The sequence below is a fragment of the Salvelinus alpinus genome, chromosome 2 (genome assembly GCF_045679555.1).
Source record: "Salvelinus alpinus chromosome 2, SLU_Salpinus.1, whole genome shotgun sequence".
Taxonomy (NCBI): domain Eukaryota; kingdom Metazoa; phylum Chordata; class Actinopteri; order Salmoniformes; family Salmonidae; genus Salvelinus; species Salvelinus alpinus.
Window position 1 is genome coordinate 118,574,273 of NC_092087.1, and position 15,000 is coordinate 118,589,272.

Genomic DNA, 15,000 nt, shown 5'->3' on the forward strand with positions numbered 1-15,000 from the left:
TATATAGTCTCATTACTACCTGGTACTCCTGTATACAGCCTCATTACTACCTGGTACTCCCTGTATACAGCCTCATTACTACCTGGTACTCCTTGTATACAGCCTCATTACTACCTGGTACTCCTGTATATAGTCTCATTACTACCTGGTACTCCCTGTATACAGCCTCATTACTACCTGGTACTCCTGTATACAGCCTCATTACTACCTGGTACCCTTGTAGACAGCCTCATTACTACCAGGTACTCCTGTATACAGCCTCATTACTACCTGGTACTCCTGTATACAGCCTCATTACTACCTGGTACTCCTGTATACAGCCTCATTACTACCTGGTACTCCTGTATACAGCCTCATTACTACCTGGTACTCCTGTATATAGTCTCATTACTACCTGGTACCCTTGTAGACAGCCTCATTACTACCAGGTACTCCTGTATACAGCCTCATTACTACCTGGTACTCCTGTATACAGCCTCATTACTACCAGGTACTCCTGTAGACAGCCTCATTACTACCTGGTACTCCTGTATATAGCCTCATTACTACCATGTACTCCCTGTATACAGCCTCATTACTACCATGTACTCCCTGTATATAGTCTCATTACTACCTGGTACTCCCTGTATACAGCCTCATTACTACCTGGTACTCCCTGTATACAGCCTCATTACTACCTGGTACTCCTGTATACAGCCTCATTACTACCTGGTACTCCTTGTATACAGCCTCATTACTACCTGGTACTCCTGTATACAGCCTCATTACTACCATGTACTCCCTGTATACAGCCTCATTACTACCATGTACTCCCTGTATATAGTCTCATTACTACCTGGTACTCCCTGTAGACAGCCTCATTACTACCTGGTACTCCTGTATATAGCCTCATTACTACCATGTACTCCCTGTATACAGCCTCATTACTACCATGTACTCCCTGTATATAGTCTCATTACTACCTGGTACTCCCTGTATACAGCCTCATTACTACCTGGTACTCCCTGTATACAGCCTCATTACTACCTGGTACTCCTGTATACAGCCTCATTACTACCTGGTACTCCTTGTATACAGCCTCATTACTACCTGGTACTCCTGTATACAGCCTCATTACTACCTGGTACTCCTGTATACAGCCTCATTACTACCTGGTACTCCTGTATACAGCCTCATTACTACCTGGTACTCCTGTATACAGCCTCATTACTACCTGGTACTCCTGTATACAGCCTCATTACTACCTGGTACTCCTGTATACAGCCTCATTACGACCTGGTACCCTTGTAGACAGCCTCATTACTACCAGGTACTCCTGTATACAGCCTCATTACTACCTGGTACTCCTGTATACAGCCTCATTACTACCTGGTACTCCTGTATACAGCCTCATTACTACCTGGTACTCCCTGTATACAGCCTCATTACTACCTGGTACTCCTTGTATACAGCCTCATTACTACCTGGTACTCCTGTATACAGCCTCATTACTACCTGGTACCCTTGTAGACAGCCTCATTACTACCAGGTACTCCTGTATACAGCCTCATTACTACCTGGTACTCCTTGTATACAGCCTCATTACTACCTGGTACTCCTGTATATAGTCTCATTACTACCTGGTACTCCCTGTATACAGCCTCATTACTACCTGGTACTCCTGTATATAGTCTCATTACTACCTGGTACTCCTGTATACAGCCTCATTACTACCTGGTACTCCCTGTATACAGCCTCATTACTACCTGGTACTCCTTGTATACAGCCTCATTACTACCTGGTACTCCTGTATATAGTCTCATTACTACCTGGTACTCCCTGTATACAGCCTCATTACTACCTGGTACTCCTGTATATAGTCTCATTACTACCTGGTACTCCCTGTATACAGCCTCATTACTACCTGGTACCCTTGTAGACAGCCTCATTACTACCAGGTACTCCTGTATACAGCCTCATTACTACCTGGTACTCCTGTATACAGCCTCATTACTACCTGGTACTCCTGTATACAGCCTCATTACTACCTGGTACTCCTGTATACAGCCTCATTACTACCTGGTACTCCTGTAAATAGTCTCATTACTACCTGGTACCCTTGTAGACAGCCTCATTACTACCAGGTACTCCTGTATACAGCCTCATTACTACCTGGTACTCCTGTATACAGCCTCATTACTACCAGGTACTCCTGTAGACAGCCTCATTACTACCTGGTACTCCTGTATATAGCCTCATTACTACCATGTACTCCCTGTATACAGCCTCATTACTACCATGTACTCCCTGTATATAGTCTCATTACTACCTGGTACTCCCTGTATACAGCCTCATTACTACCTGGTTCTCCCTGTATACAGCCTCATTACTACCTGGTACTCCTGTATACAGCCTCATTACTACCTGGTACTCCTTGTATACAGCCTCATTACTACCTGGTACTCCTGTATACAGCCTCATTACTACCATGTACTCCCTGTATACAGCCTCATTACTACCATGTACTCCCTGTATATAGTCTCATTACTACCTGGTACTCCCTGTAGACAGCCTCATTACTACCTGGTACTCCTGTATATAGCCTCATTACTACCATGTACTCCCTGTATACAGCCTCATTACTACCATGTACTCCCTGTATATAGTCTCATTACTACCTGGTACTCCCTGTATACAGCCTCATTACTACCTGGTACTCCCTGTATACAGCCTCATTACTACCTGGTACTCCTGTATACAGCCTCATTACTACCTGGTACTCCTTGTATACAGCCTCATTACTACCTGGTACTCCTGTATACAGCCTCATTACTACCTGGTACTCCTGTATACAGCCTCATTACTACCTGGTACTCCTTTATACAGCCTCATTACTACCTGGTACTCCTGTATACAGCCTCATTACTACCTGGTACTCCTGTATACAGCCTCATTACTACCTGGTACTCCTGTATACAGCCTCATTACGACCTGGTACCCTTGTAGACAGCCTCATTACTACCAGGTACTCCTGTATACAGCCTCATTACTACCTGGTACTCCTGTATACAGCCTCATTACTACCTGGTACTCCTGTATACAGCCTCATTACTACCTGGTACCCTTGTAGACAGCCTCATTACTACCAGGTACTCCTGTATACAGCCTCATTACTACCTGGTACTCCTGTATACAGCCTCATTACTACCTGGTACTCCTGTATACAGCCTCATTACTACCAGGTACTCCTGTATACAGCCTCATTACTACCTGGTACTCCTTGTATACAGCCTCATTACTACCTGGTACTCCTGTATATAGTCTCATTACTACCTGGTACTCCTTGTATACAGCCTCATTACTACCTGGTACTCCTTGTATACAGCCTCATTACTACCTGGTACTCCCTGTATACAGCCTCATTACTACCTGGTACTCCCTGTATACAGCCTCATTACTACCTGGTACCCCTGTATACAGCCTCATTACTACCTGGTACTCCTGTATATAGTCTCATTACTACCTGGTACTCCCTGTATACAGCCTCATTACTACCAGGTACTCCTGTATATAGCCTCATTACTACCTGGTACTCTTGTATACAGCCTCATTACTACCTGGTACTCCTTGTATACAGCCTCATTACTACCTGGTACTCCTGTATACAGCCTCATTACTACCAGGTACTCCTGTATATAGCCTCATTACTACCTGGTACTCCTGTATACAGTCTCATTACTACCTGGTACTCCTTGTATACAGCCTCATTACTACCTGGTACTCCTGTATACAGTCTCATTACTACCATGTACTCCTTGTATACAGCCTCATTACTACCTGGTACTCCTGTATATAGTCTCATTACTACCTGGTACTCCCTGTATACAGCCTCATTACTACCTGGTACTCCCTGTATACAGCCTCATTACTACCTGGTACTCCCTGTATACAGCCTCATTACTACCTGGTACTCCCTGTATACAGCCTCATTACTACCTGGTACTCCTGTATACAGCCTCATTACTACCTGGTACTCCCTGTATACAGCCTCATTACTACCTGGTACTCCCTGTATACAGCCTCATTACTACCTGGTACCCCTGTATACAGCCTCATTACTACCTGGTACTCCTGTATATAGTCTCATTACTACCTGGTACTCCCTGTATACAGCCTCATTACTACCAGGTACTCCTGTATATAGCCTCATTACTACCTGGTACTCTTGTATACAGCCTCATTACTACCTGGTACTCCTTGTATACAGCCTCATTACTACCTGGTACTCCTGTATACAGCCTCATTACTACCAGGTACTCCTGTATATAGCCTCATTACTACCTGGTACTCCCTGTATACAGCCTCATTACTACCAGGTACTCCCTGTATACAGCCTCATTACTACCTGGTACCCCTGTATACAGCCTCATTACTACCTGGTACTCCTGTATATAGTCTCATTACTACCTGGTACTCCCTGTATACAGCCTCATTACTACCAGGTACTCCTGTATATAGCCTCATTACTACCTGGTACTCTTGTATACAGCCTCATTACTACCTGGTACTCCTTGTATACAGCCTCATTACTACCTGGTACTCCTGTATACAGCCTCATTACTACCAGGTACTCCTGTATATATCCTCATTACTACCTGGTACTCCTGTATACAGTCTCATTACTACCTGGTACTCCTTGTATACAGCCTCATTACTACCTGGTACTCCTGTATACAGTCTCATTACTACCATGTACTCCTTGTATACAGCCTCATTACTACCTGGTACTCCTGTATATAGTCTCATTACTACCTGGTACTCCCTGTATACAGCCTCATTACTACCTGGTACTCCCTGTATACAGCCTCATTACTACCTGGTACTCCCTGTATACAGCCTCATTACTACCTGGTACTCCCTGTATACAGCCTCATTACTACCTGGTACTCCTGTATACAGCCTCATTACTAACGGGTACTCGTGTATACAGCCTCATTACTACCTGGTACTCCTGTATACAGCCTCATTACTACCTGGTACTCCTTGTATATAGCCTCATTACGACCAGGTACTCCTGTATACAGCCTCATTACTACCTGGTACTCCTGTATACAGCCTCATTACTACCTGGTACCCCCTGTATACAGCCTCATTACTACCTGGTACTCCTGTATACAGCCTCATTACGACCAGGTACTCCTGTATACAGCCTCATTACTACCTGGTACTCCTGTATACAGCCTCATTACTACCTGGTACCCCCTGTATACATCCTCATTACTACCTGGTACTCCTGTATACAGCCTCATTACTACCTGGTACCCCCTGTATATAGCCTCATTACTACCTGGTACTCCTTGTATACAGCCTCATTACGACCTGGTACTCCTGTATACAGCCTCATTACGACCTGGTACCACTGTGCTGTAGCCTCGTTATTGTTATTTTATTGTGTTACTACTTCCTATTACATGTTATGCTAATTTAATTTGTTTTACTTTTTAACTCTGCATTGTTGGGAAAAGGCTCGTGAGCATTTCACGGTAGTCTACACCTGTTGTTTTCGGAGCATGTGACAGTTTATGTTATTTTATTTTATTTGTACATTCTGTAGGCTTTCCAACCGGATTACCATCTGGTTCAGCCTCTTCATTATACAACAGAGGTGTGTGTGCCTGTGGTGTGTGTGTGTGTGTGTGTGTGTGTGTGTGTGTGTGTGTGTGTGTGTGTGTGTGTGTGTGTGTGTGTGTGTGTGTGTGTGTGTGTGTGTGTGTGTGTGTGTGTGTGTGTGTGTGTGTGTGTGTGTGTGGTGTGTGTGTGTGGTGTGTTTTTACCTGACAGAAACAGAGAACTCTCCTGGTGAACTCTCTGACTCTCTAACCAGGAACACTCCTCTCTCTTCCCATCTCAACCGCTGCTCAGCCTGCTGCCTGGACACACGTCCTGCAAACCACCTACACACAAACATACACCCCTGATGTTTACAAAATACCCACGTCCCTCCCTGTCTCTAACTAGTCAGAGTTATAGGTATAGTAGGTATATAAGGGTTAGGTATAGTAGGTATATAAGGGTTAGGTATAGTAGCTATAGTAGATATAGTAGGTATATAAGGGTTAGGTATAGTAGGTATATAAGGGTTAGGTATAGTAGATATAGTAGATATAGTAGGTATATAAGGGTTAGGTATAGTAGGTATAGTAGGTATATCAGGGTTAGATATAGTAGATATAGTAGATATAGTAGGTATATAAGGGTTAGGTATAGTAGATATAGTAGATATATAAGGGTTAGGTTTAGTAAATATGGTAGGTATATAAGGGTTAGGTATAGTAGGTATATAAGGGTTAGGTATAGTAGATATATAAGGGTTAGATATAGTAGGTATATAAGGGTTAGATATAGTAGATATAGTAGATATAGTAGATATATAAGGGTTAGGTATAGTAGATATAGTAGATATATAAGGGTTAGGTTTAGCAGATATGGTAGGTATATAAGGGTTAGGTATAGTAGGTATATAAGGGTTAGGTATAGTAGATATATAAGGGTTAGATATAGTAGGTATATAAGGGTTAGATATAGTAGATATAGTAGATATAGTATATATATAAGGGTTAGATATAGTAGATATAGTAGGTATATAAGTGTTAGGTATAGTAGATATATAAGGGTTAGATATAGTAGATATATAAGGGTTAGATATAGTAGATATATAAGGGTTAGATATAGTAGATATAGTAGGTATAGTAGGTATATAAGGGTTAGGTATAGTAGGTATATAAGTGTTAGGTATAGTAGATATAGTAGGTATATAAGTGTTAGGTATAGTAGATATAGTAGATATATAAGGGTTAGATATAGTAGATATATAAGGGTTAGATATAGTAGGTATAGTAGGTATATAAGGGGAAGGTATAGTAGGTATATAAGGGTTAGATATAGTAGGTATAGTAGATATAGTAGATATATAAGGGTTAGATATAGTAGATATAGTAGATATAGTAGGTATATAAGGGTTAGATATAGTAGATATAGTAGATATAGTAGATATAGTAGGTATAGTAGGTATATAAGGGTTAGATATAGTAGGTATATAAGGGTTAGATATAGTAGATATAGTAGATATATAAGGGTTAGATATAGTAGATATAGTAGATATAGTAGGTATATAAGGGTTAGATATAGTAGATATAGTAGATATAGTAGGTATATAATGGTTAGATATAGTAGATATAGTAGATATATAAGGGTTAGATATAGTAGGTATATAAGGGTTAGATATAGTAGATATATAAGGGTTAGATATAGTAGATATAGTAGATATAGTAGATATATAAGTTAGATATAGTAGATATAGTAGATATATAAGGGTTAGGTATAGTAGATATAGTAGGTATATAAGGGTTAGATATAGTAGATATAGTAGATATATAAGGGTTAGATATAGTAGATATAGTAGGTATATAAGGGTTAGATATAGTAGATATAGTAGGTATATAAGGGTTAGGTATAGTAGATATAGTAGATATAGTAGATATAGGGTTAGATATAGTAGGTATATAAGGGTTAGATATAGTAGATATAGTAGATATATAAGGGTTAGATATAGTAGATATAGTAGATATAGTAGGTATATAAGGGTTAGATATAGTAGATATAGTAGATATAGTAGGTATATAATGGTTAGATATAGTAGATATAGTAGATATATAAGGGTTAGATATAGTAGGTATATAAGGGTTAGATATAGTAGGTATATAAGGGTTAGGTATAGTAGATATATAAGGGTTAGATATAGTAAGTATATAAGGGTTAGGTATAGTAGGTATAGTTGGTATATAAGGGTTAGATATAGTAGATATAGTAGATATATAAGGGTTAGAAATAGTAGATATAGTAGGTATATAAGGGTTAGATATAGTAGATATAGTAGATATAGTAGGTATATAAGGGTTAGATATAGTAGATATAGTAGGTATATAAGGGTTAGATATAGTAGATATAGTAGATATAGTAGGTATAGTAGATATAGTAGATATAGTAGGTATATAAGGGTTAGATATAGTAGGTATAGTAGGTATAGTAGGTATATAAGGGTTAGGTATAGTAGATATAGTATATATAGTATCTATAGTAGATATAGTAGGTATATAAGGGTTAGGTATAGTAGATATATAAGGGTTAGATATAGTAGATATAGTAGGTATATAATGGGTTAGATATAATAGGTATAGTAGGTATATAAGGGTTAGATATAGTAGATATAGTAGGTATATAAGGGTTAGGTATAGTAGGTATATAATGGTTAGGTATAGTAGATATACAGTGGGGAGAACAAGTATTTGATACACTGCCGATTTTGCAGGTTTTCCTACTTACAAAGCATGTAGAGGTCTGTAATTTTTATCATAGGTACACTTAAACTGTGAGAGACGGAATCTAAAACAAAAATCCAGAAAATCACATTGTATGATTTTTAAGTAATTAATTTGCATTTTATTGCATGACATAAGTATTTGATACATCAGAAAAGCAGAACTTAATATTTGGTACAGAAACCTTTGTTTGCAATTACAGAGATCATACGTTTCCTGTAGTTCTTGACCAGGTTTGCACACACTGCAGCAGGGATTTTGGCCCACTCCTCCATACAGACCTTCTCCAGATCCTTCAGGTTTCGGGGCTGTCGCTGGGCAATACGGACTTTCAGCTCCCTCCAAAGATTTTCTATTGGGTTCAGGTCTGGAGACTGGCTAGGCCACTCCAGGACCTTGAGATGCTTCTTACGGAGCCACTCCTTAGTTGCCCTGGCTGTGTGTTTCGGGTCGTTGTCATGCTGGAAGACCCAGCCACGACCCATCTTCAATGCTCTTACTGAGGGAAGGAGGTTGTTGGCCAAGATCTCGCGATACATGGCCCCATCCATCCTCCCCTCAATACGGTGCAGTCGTCCTGTCCCCTTTACAGAAAAGCATCCCCAAAGAATGATGTTTCCACCTCCATGCTTCACGGTTGGGATGGTGATCTTGGGGTTGTACTCATCCTTCTTCTTCCTCCAAACACGGCGAGTGGAGTTTAGACCAAAAAGCTCTATTTTTGTCTCAACAGACCACATGACCTTCTCCCATTCCTCCTCTGGATCATCCAGATGGTCATTGGCAAACTTCAGACGGGCCTGGACATGCGCTGGCTTGAGCAGGGGGACCTTGCGTGCGCTGCAGGATTTTAATCCATGACGGCGTAGTGTGTTACTAATGGTTTTCTTTGAGACTGTGGTCCCAGCTCTCTTCAGGTCATTGACCAGGTCCTGCCGTGTAGTTCTGGCTGATCCCTCACCTTCCTCATGATCATTGATGCCCCACGAGGTGAGATCTTGCATGGAGCCCCAGACCGAGGGTGATTGACCATCATCTTGAACTTCTTCTATTTTCTTCTATTTTCTAATAATTGCGCCAACAGTTGTTGCCTTCTCACCAAGCTGCTTGCCTATTGTCCTGTAGCCCATCCCAGCCTTGTGCAGGTCTACAATTTTATCCTTGATGTCCTTACACAGCTCTCTGGTCTTGGCCATTGTGGAGAGGTTGGAGTCTGTTTGATTGAGTGTGTGGACAGGTGTCTTTTATACAGGTAACGAGTTCAAACAGGTGCAGTTAATACAGGTAATGAGTGGAGAACAGGAGGGCTTCTTAAAGAAAAACTAACAGGTCTGTGAGAGCCGGAATTCTTACTGGTTGGTAGGTGATCAAATACTTATGTCATGCAATAAAATGCAAATTAATTACTTAAAAATCATACAATGTGATTTTCTGGATTTTTGTTTTAGATTCCGTCTCTCACAGTTGAAGTGTACCTATGACAAAAATTACAGACCTCTACATGCTTTGTAAGTAGGAAAACCTGCAATATCGGCAGTGTATCAAATACTTGTTCTCCCCACTGTAGTAGGTATATAAGGGTTAGATATAGTAGATATAGTAGATATAGTAGATATATAAGGGTTAGATATAGTAGATATAGTAGATATATAAGGGTTAGATATAGTAGATATAGTAGATATATAAGGGTTAGGTATAGTAGGTATAGTAGATATATAAGGGTTATATATAGTAGATATAGTAGATATATAAGGGTTAGATATAGTAGATATAGTAGATATATAAGGGTTAGATATAGTAGATATATAATGGTTAGGTATAGTAGGTATATAAGGGTTAGGTATAGTAGATATAGTAGATATAGTAGGTATAGTAGATATATACGGGTTAGGTATAGTAGGGATATAATGGTTAGGTATAGTAGATATAGTAGATATATAAGGGTTATATATAGTAGATATAGTAGATATATAAGGGTTAGATATAGTAGATATATAATGGTTAGGTATAGTAGGTATATAAGGGTTAGGTATAGTAGATATAGTAGATATAGTAGGTATATCAGTGTTAGGTATAGTAGATATAGAGATATAGTAGGTATATAAGGGTTAGGTATAGTAGATATACTAGGTATATCAGGGTTAGGTATAGTAGATATAGTAGATATAGAAGATATATAAGGGTTAGGTATAGTAGATATAGTAGATATAGTAGGTATAGTAGATATAGTAGATATATAAGGGTTAGGTATAGTAGATATAGTAGGTATATCAGGGTTAGGTATAGTAGATATAGTAGATATAGTATATATAGAAGATATATAAGGGTTAGGTATAGTAGATATAGTAGATATAGTAGGTATAGTAGATATAGAAGATATATAAGGGTTAGGTATAGTAGATATAGTAGATATAGTAGGTATAGTAGCTATATAAGGGTTAGGTATAGTAGGTATAGTAGATATAGTAGATATAGTAGGTATAGTAGATATAGAATATATATAAGGGTTAGGTATAGTAGGTATAGTAGATATAGTAGATATATAAGGGTTAGGTATAGTAGATATAGTAGGTATAGTAGATATAGTAGATATATAAGGGTTAGGTATAGTAGATATAGTAGGTATAGTAGATATAGTAGATATATAAGGGTTAGGTATAGTAGGAATAGTAGATATAGTAGATATATAAGGGTTAGGTATAGTAGATATATAAGGATTAGGTATAGTAGATATATAAGGGTTAGATATAGTAGATATATAAGGGTCAGGTATAGTAGGAATAGTAGATATAGTAGATATATAAGGGTTAGGTATAGTAGATATATAAGGATTAGGTATAGTAGATATATAAGAGTTAGATATAGTAGATATATAAGGGTTAGGTATAGTAGGTATATAAGGGTTAGGTGTAGTAGGTATAGTAGATATAGTAGATATATAAGGGTTAGATATAGTAGATATAGTAGATATAGTAGATATATAAGGGTTAGATATAGTAGATATATAAGGGTTAGGTATAGTAGGTATATAAGGGTTAGGTATAGTAGATATAGTAGATATAGTAGATATATTAGGGTTAGATATAGTAGATATAGTAGATATATAAGGGTTATATAAAGGTTAGATATAGTAGGTATATAAGGGTTAGATATAGTAGATATATAATGGTTAGATATAGTAGATATAGTAGATATATAAGGGTTAGATATAGTAGGTATATAAGGGTTAGATATAGTAGATATATAAGGGTTAGGTATAGTAGGTATAGTAGGTATATAAGGGTTAGGTATAGTAGGTACATAATGGTTAGGTATAGTTGGTAGAGTAGGTATATAACGGTTAGGTATAATAGATATATAAGGGTTAGGTATAGTAGGTATATAAGGGTTAAGTATAGTAGATATAGTAGGGTTAGATATGGTAGATATATAAGGGTTAGGTATAGTAGGTATATAAGGGTTAAGTATAGTAGATATAGTAGGGTTAGATATGGTAGATATATAAGGGTTAGGTATAGTAGGTATATAAGGGTTAGGTATAGTAGATATAGTAGGTATATAATGGGTTAGATATAATAGGTATAGTAGGTATATAAGGGTTAGATATAGTAGATATAGTAGGTATATAAGGGTTAGGTATAGTAGGTATATAATGGTTAGGTATAGTAGATATAGTGGGGATATAATGGTTAGATATAGTAGGAATAGTAGATATTTAAGGGTTAGATATAGTAGATATAGTAGATATATAAGGGTTAGGTATAGTAGATATAGTAGATATATAAGGGTTAGATATAGTAGATATAGTAGATATATAAGGGTTAGGTATAGTAGGTATATAAGGGTTAGGTATAGTAGATATAGTAGATATAGTAGGTATATCAGGGTTAGGTATGGTAGATATAGTAGGTATATAAGGGTTAGGTATAGTAGTAATAGTAGGTATATCAGGGTTAGGTATAGTAGGTATATAAGGGTTAGATATAGTATGTCACGTTCCTGACCTGTTTTCTGTTAGTTTTGTATGTGTTAGTTGGTCAGGACGTGAGTTTGGGTGGGCAGTCTATGTGTTGTGTTTCTATGTTGGTTAATGGGTACCTGATATGGTTCTCAATTAGAGGCAGGTGGTTTCCATCTCCTCTGATTGAGAACCATATTAAGGTAGGTGGGGTCACATGGTTTGTCGTGGGTGGTTGTCTCCCGTGTCTGTGTTTGTTTGTACCATACGGGACTGTTTCGTTCGTTCGTCCTTTTGTGTAGTCATTTTCCTGTTCGTGAGTTCTTCGTTGTATGTAAGTTCGCATGTCCAGGTCTGTCTACTCCGTTTTGTTATTTTGATAGTTATCAAGTGTTCTTCGTGTTTTCGTTCCTTGTTTAAATAAATCATGTATTATCACAACGCTGCGCCTTGGTTCAATCCCTGCTCTTCCTCTTCGGATGAAGATATATAAGGGTTAGATATAGTAGGTATATAAGGGTTAGATATAGTAGATATAGTAGATATAGTAGATATATAAGGTTAGATATAGTAGATATAGTAGATATAGTAGGTATATAAGGGTTAGATATAGTAGATATAGTAGGTATATAAGGGTTAGATATAGTAGGTATATAAGGGTTAGATATAGTAGGTATATAAGGGTTAGATATAGTAGATATAGTAGGTATAGTAGATATAGTAAGTATAGTAGATATAGTAGATATAGTAGGTATAGTAGATATAGTAGATATAGTAGGTATAGTAGGTATAGTAGATATAGTAGGTATAGTAGATTTAGTAGATATAGTAGGTATAGTAGATATAGTAGATATAGTAGTTATAGTAGATATAGTAGGTATAGTAGGTATATCAGGGTTAGGTATAGTAGATATAGTAGGTATAGTAGATATATAATGGTTAGGTATAGTAGGTATATAAGGGTTAGGTATAGTAGGTATGTAAGGGTTAGGTATAGTAGATATAGTAGGTATATAAGGGTTAGGTATAGTAGGTATATAAGGGTTAGGTATAGTAGGTATGTAAGGGTTAGGTATAGTAGATATAGTAGATATAGTAGGTATATAAGGGTTAGGTATAGTAGGTATATAAGGGTTAGGTATAGTAGGTATATAAGGGTTAGGTATAGTAGGTATATAAGGGTTAGATATAGTAGATATAGTAGATATAGTAGGTATATAAGGGTTAGATATAGTAGATATATAAGGGTTAGGTATAGTAGGTATATAACTGTTATATAATACTAACGGGTGGGGTAACAGACTAATGTAGTTCTCGGGGACGTAACCTCGCCTCCCGTGGAGTTCTGCCATCATCCAATTAGGATCCTCATCCATCTCCGTCACCTAGAGAGGTTAGAGGTCACAGGTCAGAGGCTGGAGCATGGAGGTCAGGTTACGGTTGCAACTGGAATGATGTTCTTCAATTTAACCAAAGAGAATGTAATATATATCTAACCCTTCATGTAATCCTGTGGATAATGTTTTGATCTATCCCTTACTGTAATCCTGTGGATAATGTTTTGATCTATCCCTTACTGTAATCCTGTGGAGAATGTTTTGATGTAACCCTTACTGTAATCCTGTGGAGAATGTTTTGATCTGTCCCTTACTGTAATCCTGTGGAGAATGTTTTGATCTATCCCTTACTGTAATCCTGTGGAGAATGTTTTGATGTAACCCTTACTGTAATCCTGTGGAGAATGTTTTGATCTATCCCTTACTGTAATCCTGTGGAGAATGTTTTGATGTAACCCTTACTGTAATCCTGTGGAGAATGTTTTGATCTATCCCTTACTGTAATCCTGTGGATAATGTTTACTGTAATCCTTACTGTAATCCTGTGGAGAATGTTTTGATGTAACCCTTACTGTAATCCTGTGGAGAATGTTTTGATGTATCCCTTACTGTAATCCTGTGGAGAATGTTTTGATGTATCCCTTACTGTAATCCTGTGGAGAATGTTTTGATCTAACCCTTACTGTAATCCTGTGGAGAATGTGTTGATCTAACCCTTACTGTAATCCTGTGGAGAATGTTTTGATCTAACCCTTACTGTAATCCTGTGGATAATGTTTTGATCTAACCCTTACTGTAATCCTGTGGAGAATGTGTTGATCTAACCCTTACTGTAATCCTGTGGATAATGTTTTGATCTATCCCTTACTGTAATCCTGTGGAGAATGATTTGATGTAACCCTTACTGTAATCCTGTGGATAATGTGTTGATGTAACCCTTACTGTAATCCTGTGGATAATGTGTTGATGTAACCCTTAATGTAATCCTGTGGATAATGTTTTGATCTATCCCTTACTGTAAACCCGTGGAGAATATTTTGATCTATCCCTTACTGTAATCCTGTGGAGAATGTTTTGTTGTAACCCTTACTGTAAGCCTGTGGAGAATGTTTCGATCTAACCCTTACTGTAAGCCTGTGGAGAATGTTTTGATCTAACTCTTACTGTAATCCTGTGGAGAATGTTTTGATCTATCCCTTACTGTAAGCACGTGGAGAATGTTTTGTTGTAACCCTTACTGTAAACCCATGGAGAATATTTTGATCTATCCCTTACTGTAATCCTGTGGAGAATGTTTTGTTGTAACCCTTACTGTAAACCTGTGGATAATGTTTTGATCTAACCCTTA

At 37.9% G+C, this 15,000-nt stretch overlaps 1 protein-coding gene across 1 annotated transcript in view; it reads right to left on the reverse strand.

Annotated features, from left to right (window-relative positions):
- The window catches only part of LOC139568463 (GRB2-related adapter protein-like), a 21,886-nt gene that overhangs the window by 4,975 nt on the left and 1,911 nt on the right, over nt 1-15,000 (reverse strand). The window contains exons 2-3 of the mRNA XM_071390293.1: nt 13,603-13,700; nt 5,814-5,933 (exon numbers count right to left, since the gene is read on the reverse strand). Coding sequence (XP_071246394.1) covers nt 5,814-5,933; nt 13,603-13,700 — 218 coding nt within the window. The remainder of the gene's footprint in view (nt 1-5,813; nt 5,934-13,602; nt 13,701-15,000) is intronic.